Source organism: Oryx dammah, unplaced genomic scaffold (assembly GCF_014754425.2).
Source record: "Oryx dammah isolate SB20612 unplaced genomic scaffold, SCBI_Odam_1.1 HiC_scaffold_4, whole genome shotgun sequence".
Lineage (NCBI taxonomy): Eukaryota > Metazoa > Chordata > Mammalia > Artiodactyla > Bovidae > Oryx > Oryx dammah.
In genome coordinates, this window is record NW_024070188.1 from 63,774,875 (window position 1) to 63,791,753 (window position 16,879).

The following is a 16,879-nucleotide window of genomic DNA, read 5'->3' on the forward strand; positions in this document are numbered from 1 at the left end:
GCTCCCCTAAGACTGGAGGGCTTTCTAGCAAGGCGGAAGTGGACTGTGAATCACAGGAGGGGAAAGGATGCTGACAGCTGAGATCTGAGAAAAACATTTATTATTATCCTTATATTTTGATTTGTTCTGTAGTGGATTCTGGTTTTCTTTCCTCTGACGCTATGGTTGTTGACTTCATTATTATTGTATCTATTTAACCTTTTGAGAATTTTTAAAAACACATTTTATTTCCTTCATATACATCTATCTCTACATTGGCTTTTTGCAGATCTGTGGGGCTTTTTCTTTGTTGTTGTTTCGTTGTTTCCTTATTTATTATATATAAATTCTATTTATATAGAATAAGATTTATATATTATTTATATATTATATATATAATATATACACTACTGTATACAATATAGTCTTTATATATATATAGAATATATATACATATATAGAGAATATACAATAAGATTATTATATATAAATCTTTTTATATACTTTACTTTTCTATTTTTGTCTTTCTTCTTTTCACCATGTTAGTTTGTTTGCTTTATTCCTCAGCTGGCTCTCTTCTTTGGTCTTGTTTTCTGTTTAGTTAGTGTTGTTTTTAATTTGTTGATATCACTTATAGTTTCCTTTGCTCAGAGGGTCACTCTCTTGTACTTTGTTTTCTTTGGACTATTTTGGTTTTGTGTGTGTGTGTGTTCCTTTGTTTCTGTTACTATTTGCCTGATTTTGAATTCACCATTTGTCTGGGGTTCTTTTTTGTGTGTGTTTGTTTTAATCCCCTTTATTGCCATAACAAACAGCTTGTGGGATCCTGGTTCCTTGATGAGAGATTGGGCCTGAGCCTCTGGGTTGGAAGCACTGAGTCCAGGACACTAGTTGGCCAGAGAATTCCTGATCCCAGGGAGTCTTAATTAGTGAGAACTCCCACAAAGGCCTCTTCCTGTATCCAAGACCCGGCACCACCCAGCAAAGAGCACCTTACCCAAACAACAAGCAAGACCTCAAGAGGAGACAGGCTTCCCAGAGATACCCTAAAACACACCACTCACACAGCCCTGCTCATTAGAGGGGGGAAAAACTCACCTCCTCCCACCAGAAGGCAGGCACAAGTCCCTCCCAACACGAAGCCTACACAAACCACTGGACCAACCTCACTCACTGATGGCAAGACCAAAAACAAGAGAGGATACGTCAAACACAGTAAGTTAGATAACATGAAAAAACAGAGAAATATGGTACAAATGAATGAACAAGGTAGAAACCCACAACACCAAACAAACAAAGAGGAAATAGGCCAACTACCTGAAAAAGAATTCGGAGTGATGATAGTAAAGATGATCCACAACCTCGAAAACAGAATGGAGAAAATGCAAGTCATTTAACACATTTAACAATGACCCAGAAGAAACAAAGAATAAACAGAGACAAACACAATTACCGAAATTAAAAATAATCTACAGGAAATCAAAAGCAGAACAACTGAGGCCGAAGAATGAACTGAAAGACAGAATAAGTGAAAATAACTGCTGAAGAGTAGAATAATCACAAAAGAATGAGAAGAATTGGGGATAGTCTCAGAGACTGCGGGGATAATATTAAACTACCCACTCCAGTATTCTGGCCTGAAGAATTCCATGGACTGTGTTGTAAAATATTAAATACACCAACATTCAAATTAAGGGGTGCCAGAAGCAGAAGAGAAAAAGAAAGGGTCTGAAAAAATTTTTAAGAGATTATAGTTGTTTAGATTATTATTTAAGATTATTTTTAAGAGATTATTAGTGTTCCTATACACTAATAATGAGAAAGTAGAAAAAGAAATTAAGGAAACAATTCCATTCACCATTGCAACAAAAAGAATAAAATACTTAGGAATATATCTACCTAAAGAAACTAAAGACCTATATATAGAAAACTATAAAACACTGATAAAGAAATCAAAGAGGACACTAATAGATGGAGAAATATACCATGCTCATGGATCGGAAGAATCCATATAGTGAAAATGAGTATACTACCTAAAGCAATTTACAAATTCAATGCAATCCCTATCAAGCTTCCAGCGATATTTTTCACAGAACTAGAACAAATAATTTCAAGATTTGTATGGAAATACAAAAAACCACGAATAGCCAAAGCAATCTTGAGAAAGAAGAATGGAACTGGAGGAATCAACTTGCCTGACTTCAGGCTCTACTACAAAGCCACAGTCATCAAGACAGTATGGTATTGGCACAAAGACAGAAATATAGATCAATGGAACAAAATAGAAAGCCCAGAGATAAATCCACACACATATGGACACCTTATCTTTGACAAAGGAGGCAAGAATATACAATGGAGTAAAGACAATCTCTTTAACAAGTGGTGCTGGGAAAACTGGTCAACCACTTGTAAAAGAATGAAACTAGATCACTTTCTAACACCGCACACAAAGATAAACTCAAAATGGATTAAAGATCTAAATGTAAGACCAGAAACTATAAAACTCCTAGAGGAGAACATAGGCAAAACCCTCTCCGACATAAACCACAGCAGGATCCTCTATGATCCACCTCCCAGAATTCTGGAAATAAAAGCAAAAGTAAACAAATGGGACCTAATTAAAATTAAAAGCTTCTGCACAACAAAGGAAAATATAAGCAGGGTGAAAAGACAGCCTTCCGAATGGGAGAAAATAATAGCAAATGAAGCAACTGACAAACAACTAATCTCAAAAATATACAAGCAACTCCTGCAGCTCAATTCCAGAAAAATAAACGACCCAATCAAAAAATAGGCCAAAGAACTAAATAGACATTTCTCCAAAGAAGACATATGGATGGCTAACAAACAATGAAAAGATGCTCAACATCACTCATTATTAGAGAAATGCAAATCAAAACCACAATGAGGTACCACTTCACACCAGTCAGAATGTCTGTGATCCAAAAATCTGCAAGCAATAAATGCTGGAGAGGGTGTGGAGAGAAGGGAACCCTCCTACACTGTTGGTGGGAATGCAAACTAGTACAGCCACTATGGAGAACAGTGTGGAGATTCCTTAAAAAATGGCAAATAGAACTACCTTATGACCCAGCAATCCCACTGCTGGGCATACACACTGAGGAAACCAGAATTGAAAGAGACACATGTACCCCAATGTTCATCGCAGCACTGTTTATAATAGCCAGGACATGGAAACAATGTCCATCACTGTCCATCAGCAGATGAACGGATGAGAAAGCTGTGGTACATATACACAATGGAGTATTACTCAGCCGTTAAAAAGAATACATTTGAATCAGTTCTGATGAGATGGATGAAACTGGAGCCGATTATACAGAGTGAAGTAAGCCAGAAAGAAAAACACCAATACAGTATACTAACACATACATATGGAATTTAGAAAGATGGCAATGATGACCCTGTATGCAGGACAGCAAAAAAAGACACAGATGTGTATAGCGGACTTTTGGACTCAGTGGGAGAGGGAGAGGGTGAGATGATTTGGGAGAATAGCATTGAAACATGTATAATATCATGTAAGAATCGAATTGCCAGTCTATGTCCGATGCAGGATATGGCACACTTGGGGCTGGTATGCGGGGATGACCCAGAGAGATGTTGTGGGGAGGGGGGTGGGAGGGGGGGTTCATGGGAATGCATGTACACCAAAAAAAAAAAAAAAATTCCACATATATATGTTAAAAAAAAAAAAGAGATTATAGTTGAAAACTTGCCTAATGTGTGAAAGGAAATAGCCAATCAAATCCAAGAAACACAGAGAGTTTCATAAAGGATAAATCCAAGGAGAAACATGCTGAGACACATATTAATCAAACTGACAAAAATTAAACACAAAGAAAAAATATTAAAAGCAATAAGTGAAAAGCAACAAGTAACATACAAGGGAAACTCCACACAGTTAACAGCTGATCTTTCAATAGAAACTCTGCAGGCCAGAGGCAATGGCAGGATGTACTTTAACAAAAGGGAAAAATCTACAACCAAGACTACACTACTCAGCAACAATCTCATTCAATATTGATAGAGAAATCAAAAGCTTTACAGATAAAAGTTAAGAGAATTTAGCACCACCAAAGCAGCTTTACAACAAATGCTAAAGGGACCTCTATAGGCAGGAAACACAGGAGAAGGAAAAGACTTACAAAAACAATTAAGAAAATGCCAATAGGAATATATGTATCAACAATTACATTAAATGTAAATGGATTAAATGCTCCAACCAAAAGACACAGACTGGCTGAATGGATACAAAAACAAGACCTGTATATAAGCTGTCTACAAGACCCACTTCAGACCTAGAGATATATATGGACTGAAAGTGAGAGAATGGAAAAAGATATACCATGCAAATGGAAACTGAAAGGAAGCTGGAGTAACTATTCTTATATCAGACAAAATAGACCTTAATATAAAGGATATTACAAAAAATAACAGAAGGACACTACACAATGATTAAGGGATCAATCCAAGAAGACACAACAATTGTAAATATTTACACACCCAAAATAGAAGCATCTCAACACCTAAGGCAAACACTAATAGTCATAAAAGGGGAAATTGACAGTAAAACAATTAGTAAGGGACTTTAACACCCCACTTACACCAATGGACAGGTCATCAAAACAAAAAATAAGGGAACATAACCCTTCAATGACACATCAGACCAGATGATCTAACTGATATCTTTAGGACATTCCATCCAAATGCAGAAAAATAAACCTTCTTCTCAAGGTCTGCGTAAGAAACATTCTCCAGGGTAGATCACATCTTGGGTCACAAATCAAGCCTTGGTAAATTTAAGAGAACTGAAATTATATCAAGCATCTTTTCTGACCACAGTGCTATGAGACTAGATTATCAACTGTGGGGAAAAAAAGCTGTAAAAAAACACAAACACATGGGGAATACATTTAAAACATATTAAATAATACGTTTTAAAATAAGCAACAGGTTACTGAAGAAATAAAAAGGGAAATAAACAAATACCTAGAAAAACAAATGATAACAAAAACATGATGACTCAATACCTATGTGATGCTGCAAAAAGCAGTTCTAGGAGGGAAGTTTACAGCAACAGAGTCCTACCTCAAGAAAAAAGAAAACCACTGAATAGACCATCTAACCTTACACTTTAAGCAATTGGAAAAATAAGGGGAAAAAAATCTCAAAGTTAACAGAAGGAAATAAATAATAAAGATCAGAGCAGAAGTAAGTAAAAAATAAAAGAAAGAACAGCAAAAATCAGTAAAACTAAAAGCTAGTTCTTCGAGAAGATGAACAAAATTGACAAATCATTAGCCAGACTCATCAAGAAAAAAATGGAGAAGACTCAAATCAACAAAATTAGAAACGAAAAAGAAGAGGTTACAACAGACAATGCAGAAATACAAAGGATCATAAGAGACTATTACGAGCAACAATATGCCAATAAAATGGACAATCTGAAAGAAATGAACAGATACTTAGGAACGTTCAACCTTCCAAGACTGAACCAGGAAGAAATAAAAATTTTGAACAAGCCAATCACAAGCACTGAAATAAAAACTGTGATCAAAAATCTCCCCAAAAAACAAAAGTCAGATGGCTTCACAGGTGAATTCTTATCAAATGTTTTGAGAAGCGCCATCCTTCTCAAAGTCTTCCAAAAATTGCGGAGGAAGGAACACTTTCAAACTCATTCTATGAGGCTACCATAATCCTGACACCAAAACCAGACAAGGAAATCACAAAAAAAGAAAATTACAGTCTATGTCACTGATGAACATAAGATGCAAAAATCTTCAACAAAATTCTAGCAAACACAATCCAGCAACACATTAAAAGGATCATACACCAAGATCAAATTGGGTTTATCCCAGGGATGCCAGGCTTCTCCAATATATGCAAATCAATCAATGTGACACACCATATTAACAAATTAAAAAATAAAAATTATATGATAATCTCAACAGATGCAGAAAGAGCTTCTGACAAAATTCAGCACACATTTATGGTAAAACTCTCCAGAAAATTGGAAAAAAAGGAACCTATCTCAAGTAATAAAGGTCATATATGATAAACCCATGGCAAATATTATTCTCAATGGTGAAAAACTGAAAGCATCTCCTTGAAGATCAAGAAGACGACAAGGGTGCCCACTCTTGCCACTATTATTAACAACATAGCTTTGGAAGTCCTAGCCATGGCTAGGAGAGGAAAAAGAAATAAAAGGAATCCATATTGGAAAAGAAGAAGTAAAATTCTGTTTGCAGATGACATGATTAGCTACATACAAAAGCCTAAAGATACCATCAGAAAATCACTAGAGCTAATTGATGAATTAATTTAGTAAAGTTGCAGGATATAAAATTAATACACAGAAATCCCTTGCATTCCTATGCACTAAGAATGAAAAATCAGAAAAAGAAATTAAGGAATCAATCCCATTCACCATTGCAACAAAAAAATAAACACCCAGGAATAAGTCTACCTAAGGAAATGTAAAAGCAATATATAGAAAACTATTAAGACACTGATAAAGGAAATCAAAGACAACATAAACAGATGGAGAGTTATACCATGTTCTTTCTTGGATTGGAAGAATCAATATTGTGAAAATGATGATACTACACAAAGCAATCTACAGAGTCAAAGTAATCCTTATCAAATTACCAATGACATTTTTTACAGAACTAGAACAAAAAATATCCACAATTTGTATGGAAACACAAAAGACCCTGAATAGCCAAAGCAAACTTGAGAAAGAATGGCACTGGAGGAATCAACCTCCCTGACTTCAGACTGCACTACAATGTACAGTCATCAAGACAGAATGGTACCAGCACGAAAACAGAAATACAAACCAATGGTACAAGATAGAAAGCCCAGAGATAAACCCACACATCTATGGGCAGGTGTGGCAAGGATGCAGGACTTTATCTTTGACAACGGAGGCAAGACTATAGGATGAAAAGTCTTTTATTGAAAAGACAGTATCTTCAATAAGTGGTGCTGGGAAAACTGGACAGCTATGTGTAAAAGAAGGAATTAGAACACTTCCTAAAACCACACACAAAGATAAACTCAAAATGGATTAAAGACCTAAATGTAAGACCAGAAACTATAAAATTCTTAAGAGGAAAACATAGGCAAACACTCTGACATAAATCATATCAAGATCCACTATGACCCACCTCCTAGAGTAATGGAAATAAAAATATACAAATGAGATCTAATTAAACTTAAAAGCTTTGGCACAGCAAAGGGAAACCATAAACAAGATTTAAAGACAACCCTCAGAATGAGAGAAAGTAACTGCAAATGAAACAACTGATAAGGGATTAATCTCCAAAATATACAAGCAACTCATGCAGCTCAGTATCAGAAAAAGCAACAAACCAATTAAAAAACAAGCAGAAGACCTCAACATACATTTCTCCAAAGATGACATACAGATGACTAATAAACATGAAAAATGCTCAACATCAATTATTATTAGAGAAATGCATTCAAAACTACAATGAGGTATCATACCACACCAGTCATAATGGCCATCATCAAAAAATGTGCAAAAAATAAATGCTGGAGAGAATGTGGAAAAAAAGGAACACTCTTGCACTGTTGGTGGGAATGCAAACTGATATAGCCACTATAGAGAACAGTATGGAGATGTCATTAAAAACTAAGAATTAATCTACCATATGACCTAGCAATCCCACTACTGGGCATATGCCCTGAGAAAACAGTAACTGTTCACTGCAGACATAGAAGCAACCTAGATCTCTGTTGAAAGATGAATGGATAAAGAAGTTGTGGTACAAATATACAATGGAATATTACTCAGCCATATAACAATGAAAGAGTTTGAATCAGATCTACTGAGATGGATGAACCTAGAGCCATTTATTCAGAGTGAAATAAGTCAGAAAGAGAAAAAGATCATATATTAATGCATATATATGGAATCTAGGAAAATGGTATTGATGAACCTATTTGCAGGGCAGGAAAAGAGACTCAGACATAGAGAACAGGCTTAAGGACACAGTGTGGGCAGAAGAGGGTGGGATGAACTGAGGGAGTAGCACTGAAATACAAACATTATCACATGTAAAACATATAGCTAAGGGGAAGCTGCTGTATACCACAGGGAGTGCGACCCGGTGCTCTGTGATAACCTAGAGGGATGGGATGGGATGGGGTAGGGTGGGAGGGAGGGAACATATGTATACCTTTGGATGACTCATGTTGATGTATGGCAGAAACCAACACAACACTGTAAAACAATTGTCCTCCAATTAAAAATAAATTAACTAATAAAACAAACCTCACACAGAAGATGTAATTTTGTCTTTCACTTACCTACAGTATTTCCAGAAGCAAATTTCACTGATGAATTTATCTTATTTTCTTCTGAAAGGTCAGATGTTTTCACAAGCAATGGGCTAGTGGGATTAGTATGATCTAGAAGAGAATTAATAGGTAAACATATAAGATATAGGTACCTGAATTAATTAATTCATAAACCTCAGAGTATAAGACTTCATTTTAATACTCCAAAGAAGTAGCAAGTAAATCCATGAAATATAAGACAAAGTAATATTTTAATAGGATAAATATAAACCTGTTTATATAGAATTTGTTATCTGCCACAACAGAAGATACCTTATAATGAAAAAGTCAAGCTGCATGTTCATACTTTGTTAATTTTATCCCTTAGGGCAATTAGTTAAATAAAGCACCACACAAACAACCGTAAAGTAAGTAATTTATTGTTGTTGACCTACACAGAAAACAAATCTACCTTTGAGAGACCCTAACTAAAACATTTAATCTAAACTGAGGAGAAACTTCAAGAATTAAAGCAAAATAAACAAAGACAATATTCATTTTAACATATACTTCTTCAGTTAAAATTTGAACACATTTTTCAATGTAGATTCCTAAGAATGATCATAAAAATACAGAACACATCAGAAAAGTCCCATTTTCCAAGTGTCCTTATTTAAAATTTTATAAATTAAATTCAATGATTTGCTTAAATTTAAAAATATACACATAATACATATATTGCTGTAGAAAGTACTATGTTAAAAATAAGTAATTAACAAAAGGAATTTGAACTCAGAATGACTGCTTGTGTATTTTGGTTTGATGCTAACCTAAAATATTAACACAACACACTAAACTAAAAAACAACCCAGCAACAGTTTCCTTACCACTGCCAGTTCTTTTAAGTTCCATTTCCTGCATGTGGATTTTGCTTGGAGTCATCCGAATGGGAACCGGATGAACAATAGCAGTATCCTACAGACAAATGGGAGGACATACAGAATTTGTATTAAAAATGCCAAGTAGATACCATGAAATAACCAAAACTAACAATACTTCGAAAACTAGTGGACAGAGTTCTCATTCACACTAAACTAAGCATGAGAAGTAATTTTTTAACTAAAAATTCCAGAATTATATTTAAAAAATCAAGCTTACTATATATGCTTAAGAATCTGATTTGTTTTATAAAAAGTATATTTTAACTCAATGGTTAAAGATGTGAAGAAAAAAATTGGTCTTACACAATTCACAACAATATTCAAAGGCAAAGTGTGAAACGATCTGATGAAATTATATAAATTTGAACCTTTGAGGTTAAAAGTGAACTATTTATGAGAATCCAAAGACTGAGTAACAGACTGAACTCATTTTCACTAAACTGCTCAAAAAAACTTGACATTCTTTTTCATGTATAAACAAAGTTAATGAAATGCCCATCATATTGTAACAGTAGGCACAATACATACTTTATATAGATTAGTTCCACAGAACTGTTTAAAATTCATGCATAAAACTTGCACAAAGGAATTCATTTTCTAAGTTAGGATAAGTAACACTCCTACTCTAATACTTAAACTTTTCATGACTATAATACATCTGATAATCCTCAACTTAAGTCATGAGTAGCAAGTCTGGTTAGAGCAGTTAAGGAACTGGTAGAACAAATTTCTGAAAAGACTGAAAAGTGTATAAGGCACTGTATGGCAGCCTTTCCAAATGGGAAGGAAGAGACAAAGGTGCATATGGGTAGCCAGGCAGGCCTGGCCCTGGGAGCTGAGCCACCCAGGGGAGGAACAAGAACAGGATCAAGCAACTGGCTTAATGGCAAAAGACCAGCTGATAAACATGGCTACAGGAGTTCAGCTCCTTCTACGAGGAGCTGGCTTATATTTTGAATGTGCTGCTGCTAAAGACAATCTGAGATCCTTAAATTTTGAATATCTTGTAATGAGTTTATAATTTAGTGTAAAGAATAATGACCTTTCAATTTAAGTTAGACACTGTTCTGGTGACAGTATTAGGTAACACCACAGAAAGTTGAGTTCCAGCATACCATCTCCTGTTTAAATTACAGGTCTCCTTGGCTAATTCTCGTAATCTCTAAATTCAAACCATTAATAACAAATGAACTATTTATTGCAATTGTATGGATAAATCCATTAACAGTAATTTCCTGTCCCCATACCAGTGAGACTCTGGACAGACAGTTATGTACTATCTAATAATACTGAACTAACATTTCACCTACAACTCTAAAATTATAGTTATAAAAGATGAATATAATAGATGGATAAAAGTTTATAGATTTCTCACATAATAATGAGTCATATTCAGAAAATTATTAACAATAACTCCAGATTATGGTTATAAAAAATATGGCTTCAAGAATAACTATTTTCTTAACTTACAATTTTAATAGCAGAAATAACTGCTAAGAACCAGAATTTAACATTCTAAGGCAAGATTAAAGGAGAAAGCATGATATCTCATTATTCCAAACCCAAACAAACTAGGAAAAAACAAGCAAGGAAAACTTATTAGATGCTTTAACTCATAATACTGATCTAATATGTATTCTGTGTGTGTGTTTATAAAGTCAGATTTACGAAATTTGTAACAGAAATATTAAACAGCCTTTTCACGTATTTACCATACAAAAAATAAAGTCACAGTAATGACGCCAAGAAAAGAAAATCATGATATCTTCTAGAATGAATATTCTCTAAATAATTTGCCTAAGTTTCTGTACTAGTAAATCAATTTTCTGTTGTTATGAGCATGCTGCTGCTGCTGCTGCTAAGTCGCTTGTCGTGTCCGACTCTGTGAGCCGCCAACAGCTTTAATCCACTAGATCCTGCTACTAGCAGGACAAGGCAGTTCCTGGAAGAGTTTTACACAGATGACCAGGCCTAACTTCAGACTACTGGACTGGAAGCTTGGTTTGTGACTATGACGTGCAGCACAATAAAGAGCATTTTAATATCCAGATGAAGAACCATAAATGCCTATGATTCTTTGAGTCCCGAGCCAAAAGATGCTAAGTAAAACTTATGCTCCAAATTAGCATCCTCATATTTAAAAATAGAGAAAAAAGTAAAAAGACTGACTGGAGGCTCTACCCATTTCTTCTGTCTACTCAGATCACACAAAGCCTTTAGGACCCACTCCTACACACTCACAACCATGGCACATTTGTATCATGTATTTGAGTACTTCATCTGATACAATTTAGTACTTTACTGAATATTCTATTGTGCTCATGTCTCTTTATTTTCTACTTGGCTTAAATCTTATTATACTATTTGTCTTATTATCCTGTTTATCCCTGCTTCCTTTCTATTCCTGTGGCACTTAGTTTAGGTGCTCATCATCTGACTCTCTCACCCCCATCAATCCTTCACATTGTCGCCTGAATAACCTTTCCCAGCTACCTCTTCAGAACCTCCATCTTCTCATGGAACTTCTTGTTAGCTCCCAGTGTCTATGAGATTAAGTTCAGATCCTTGGTTGAGCATACAAAGATCTTCCCACTTGTGTTTCAATCATGCTCTTTACTCCCTATCACTGCCCCTTACACACCTACCCTATATCTCACTGCACTGAACTGCTCCTGCTCATGATTTTCTCTCTGCTTGGAATGCCCTTGTCCACTTCTGCCAATTAACAGTTTCATTAAAAATTCATCATACAAATGTAACCTCTTCTGTGAAAACTTTCCCAAACATACTGGGCTGAGTTATTCTACAGTTCTCCATCCACAGTTTGTTCACAGCTGCATATGATAATTATCACAATCAGCTATATTACAATCATCAACTTGTAATGATCAAGCTATGGTCTACTTAAGACTGGAATTTTTTTTGACATCTTGGTATTCCTAGAGAATAACATGGGCACCGGGAAGGGGGCTCCACCAAACCAAGTGACTTGGCTGGGCATAATCAGTGATCAAATGAACTCCCTTTTCATATGCTGAATGACACAAACATTCTACAGCACTCAAGATCAGACATAAACCATGGCAAAGACTAGTGCACTGCACTTCTCATCATTTCAGAATTTCCTAGCAGAAACAGATTCTACCAGAAGCTATTAACTGATAAGCAGTTCAACAAAAGTAATAAGTTTCTGGAAACGAGATAGCAAAAACCCAATTTCATAAGAAATCCAGGAGCCTAAAACCAGCTTGGTTTTCATGTGAGATCACTGAACTGTGTGACAGCTGTCTCTAAGTGCCACAGAGCAGAGTGAAGCTCTTCACAGACTTAAAACTTTATTGAGCAAATGCCTACTTATCAAATTTTGGCTTTTAAAAATTACTCCATCAATTCTTTCTGACATGGTAAGGTATGCTAAATTTGGATATCTGAACTGTGGTGTTCTTTCTCTCCTATGTGATTCTAATTTGAATGGATCTTATTTACTTACTTATAATTCTCATTTATAAAAGCCTTGCTGAGGATCATTTGGGATTGTGACTACAGACTGTTCTGTGGATAGGCAATATGTTAAGTAAGAATTAGATGATGGTTAAGAAGCTCAGACCCTCACTGATAGCAGAGCATTGTACCAATTGCAAGTTTATAGTGAGATTATAATTCACCACAAGAGAAAAAAGATGTTTTCTGATACCAGATTATAAATATTTAAGACTGCCAACATTATTAAATTTAGAGGTCTAAATTCAAGTTTAAAATGTTGATTGACCATTTAAATTTTTTTTCCTTAGAGCCTTCTGTCATACTAGAAATAACAAAAGAAAGTAATGTGTTATGTCATGTAAAACATTAGGCTGGAATTCACAAATTTGGATATTATTTCCAAGAAGTTACAGGAACATCACTGTTATTATGTCAACTATTTCCCTGCATTTTCTGCCAGTCATGAATCAATTTATTTTGCCTTTGAGTCTATATTTTTAATGTTCTTTCCTAGCCTGACAATCATAATACAATGAATTTCTATTTTCAATATCACTTAAAGGTTAGAGAATAAAAGAGAGTCTCGACTGCTATATCCTTCCCTGTAAAGTACTTTCACTAAAGTACTTTAAACAAAATTAACTTGACTCTGTAAATAGGAGATAGGAATAATATGGAGAAATGAAACTCAGAGCTAAAGTAAAACTTAGCTTATAGCACACCTGTCACTTTCCAAGGGACCTTAATTACTGCTTCTAATAAGCAGCAAAAATTGTTAAGCGTTACCTTTTTATTTCTCTTCCATTTTTCAGAGACTAAAATCAAACATTAACATCCTCAAAGTGGTAAGAAAAGAGAAGCTGAAGGCATAGATAATTTACATATTAATTGTTCCCTAAATAATGAATAATCATAAAATAGACACTTAAAACATTTTGATATATTATGTTTGAATGTAACAGCATTCTCTATATTTCAAATAGATACAAATTCTTTAAAACTGTAAAACACCAAAGGTTCATTCATTTAAAATGCTGAAGCCGTACTATTATCTTTAAATGCCACTTCTCCACAATTTATATTAAATAACAAGAGTATTTTTACATTTAATGAATAAAATGCTGGCTATCTTTGGTCAGAAACACCACAAAAGAATGCCTCATGTCATCTTCTCCATATCTTTTCACTGAACTCGCTTTTAAAAATCCTACCTTTACACTCTTCTTCCCTTCCTACTTACTTCCTCTTTTCTTTTTGAAAGGTGTTTATTACCACGTCCTTCTCTTTACAGGAAAAAAAATTAAAAGAAAAAGCCGAAGTGAACAGTGAGAAGAATGATTAATAGCTAAGGTTTTGAAGTTTTCAAATAACTTGAGGAACAAGCAGGGCATATATGAAGTTCAATCTATGGGGACAGAATTTATTTTTTAAATCAGGATGTGAACTTTGTAGCATTTTCAAAGCAACACAGCAAACCACAGGAAGACAAGACAGAGGTCCTCTGCACAAATGAAAATCTGATGCACAATTCTATATTGTTTTTCTGAACTTGATTCTCTTGTAACAGAACTCAACATACGGATTAAGTCAAAGCTGTACCATCTGGACTATTAAATAAATGATGACACTGCATATTTACATACATAGTACATATTACATGATGTGTAAGCATACAAATAAAATAGTATTTACTGTCATTACACTGAAATAAATAGCATGTTTAATAAAAACATACAATTAGCAAATAAAAACAAATTTAACAGTATCAATTGTTCACAAAATGCTTCTTTAGACACATGTACCAGATTTTAAAAACATAGATTTCTCTCACCAAAATAACTAGAAAATACAGAGAACGGTAAAAAAAAAGAAAAAGTTCTTTCCACCACTGAGCACATAAAAATTGAAAAGCCTGCCACCATTTCCCTCTAAGCACTCCACTGAATCATGCATATCAGCTAAAAACCATAATGAATGAAAATTTGGGTTAATAAAATTAATTTCAAACAAGCAAGCTAAGTGATTGACTTACAGGATCAGCTGGTGCAATGTTAGAATCAAATTGGGTCAGAGTTTGTGAGCTTGAAGAGCGTTCACTAAATGTCTCCCACTGCTGAACAGACAGAGGAGAGACAAGTCAGCATGATGAGAAAGATGGAGTAAAAGATCACTGGAGAAGATTTAGCAAAGTAATTCAGAGGTTGCACTGCAAGTTGTGTTTCGTAGGCCTGACAAATTCCGTTAAGTTTTATTTTTCCATAAACATTTTATATTATCTATGTAAAGTGAACAGCTTCACAATCAAATGTACAGTAATAATTGATCTCTCTATGGGAGAGATTCAAAGCCTTACAGAACAAAGGAACAGAGTCTAAGTGGTATAAATGGTAACAAGATAAAAATTTTAAAGGGTTTTTTCTAGACTACAGAAAGAATAACTTGAAATCCTTCACTGAAAATCCAAGTGTTAATGCACTGAATTAGTGATGCTAATGAATTCTGATTGTATCAGAGTTTTGGCCAAAACAAAGCAAGTCAGTGTGACTTGCCAGTGCGACCCCTGAAAGATGATTCTATTATGTACGTGCACATATTTTATACAAATGTATAGATATTTAATAATATAACTGAGATAAAATGCAAAGAATTCTGGAATTAATATAAATTGCAGTTTATGTCAATCTGCAGCAAATCAACCCCTATATTCAGCATTATGAACAGGGCCATGCCAGACCACAAGACAGAACTGCCAATCAGGCACCCACCTCCAACCCCATGCTAGAAAAATCAGAATGCGGCCACAATGAGAGCAAATCAAGCAACTGAGTATGTGTTACATATAGAAGATGTATTTTGATATGAAATACTACTCTTCTAAAAGAGGTACACAAATATCATACCTCAAATTAGGTGGAGTGATAAGTGAATAATTTTAGTAACTCCATTTGAAGATCTTAGTAATAAACAGTATAGGATTTTTAGATCAAAATCATTAAAATTATGATTACAATTTGATTCTTAAGAATTATCAATGACTGAAGAAGGAAAAACATTTGCACATATAAATATATACACACAAATGTTTACACACAGACACACCTATCCCATTAACTAAAATCCTCTTTTTATAATTCAGTAAACATTTTTATGCTTCAAAGTTCGACTTAATATTTAAAACAGTGCTATTCAATTTGAGAAGACATGTAGAAACTAAATAATAGCAAATGAACACATTTATAAAAATTATCTACAAAAATGGCTAATGTAATCATTCAACAGTTTTTCTCTCAGATGTTTCAAAATCATAAAATTAAGATATACTTAGAAACGCTGATGCATTCAGAGTGTCTCCTGAACAGATAGTCCATAGTAATTCACTTATTGTGGGACATCACTTCAGGGAAGTGACTTACCAATACCTGTTGATATAATTAGTTTCTTCAATAATTACTGTTGCATAGGTACAGAAGGAATTTTTTAAATTGTAATTATCTAACTGTGGAGAAAAGTTGAGATGCAGACTATTTTTTTCCAAAAAGAAGACATTTATTTACCTATTTGGTGGCATGAGATTTTACCTGATTTCACAAGGCTGTATGTAAGCTACCTGGAGTGCAGAAAAACACTCTTATCTTTATAAGTTTGGTATAATGGTTAAGAGCACAGTCTCTGGAACCAGACTCTTGGAATCCTAGTTATGCCGTACACCCTTAGGCAAGTTATCTAATCTATGTTCCAGTTTCACCATGTGAAATATGAGATTAATAATGCTTACATCACAGAATTGTTATAAAGATGTAAACAGTTAATATATGTAAAGAGCTTTCTGAACAGACCTGGCACATCAAAAGTCCTCAATAAATTTTATTGATTATTATTAATGTTATCCCCTACAGTGCCTCATCTATATTAACAGGTGGTGAATAAATATTTACTGAAAGATTAGTGCTTCAAGGCAGAAAACTAAAATATAAATTCTATATACCAAGGAGATTTTTAAAAATAAATATTATTAAAATGTGTAAAAAAAAATCAATGTTTTAGTAGCATTTTGATTTTCTACACACAGTAAAAAAAAAAAAAGGAAAAATTATGACATTCAGAACCTTATTAGCAAATACTACAAAATGAAACTTGCTAGGAAT

At 34.2% G+C, this 16,879-nt stretch overlaps 1 protein-coding gene across 7 annotated transcripts in view; it reads right to left on the bottom strand.

Moving 5' to 3' along the window:
* REPS1 (RALBP1 associated Eps domain containing 1) overlaps positions 1 to 16,879 on the bottom strand; it is a 93,304-nt gene that overhangs the window by 14,225 nt on the left and 62,200 nt on the right. For 4 of the 7 annotated variants that reach the window (XM_040238782.1, XM_040238778.1, XM_040238779.1 and 1 more), the window contains exons 10-12: positions 14,767 to 14,847; positions 9,198 to 9,285; positions 8,341 to 8,442 (exon numbers count right to left, since the gene is read on the bottom strand). In XM_040238782.1, the coding sequence (XP_040094716.1) occupies positions 8,341 to 8,442; positions 9,198 to 9,285; positions 14,767 to 14,847 (271 nt within the window). The remainder of the gene's footprint in view (positions 1 to 8,340; positions 8,443 to 9,197; positions 9,286 to 14,766; positions 14,848 to 16,879) is intronic. The other 3 variants (XM_040238783.1, XM_040238781.1, XM_040238780.1) reach the window with 1 other exon arrangement.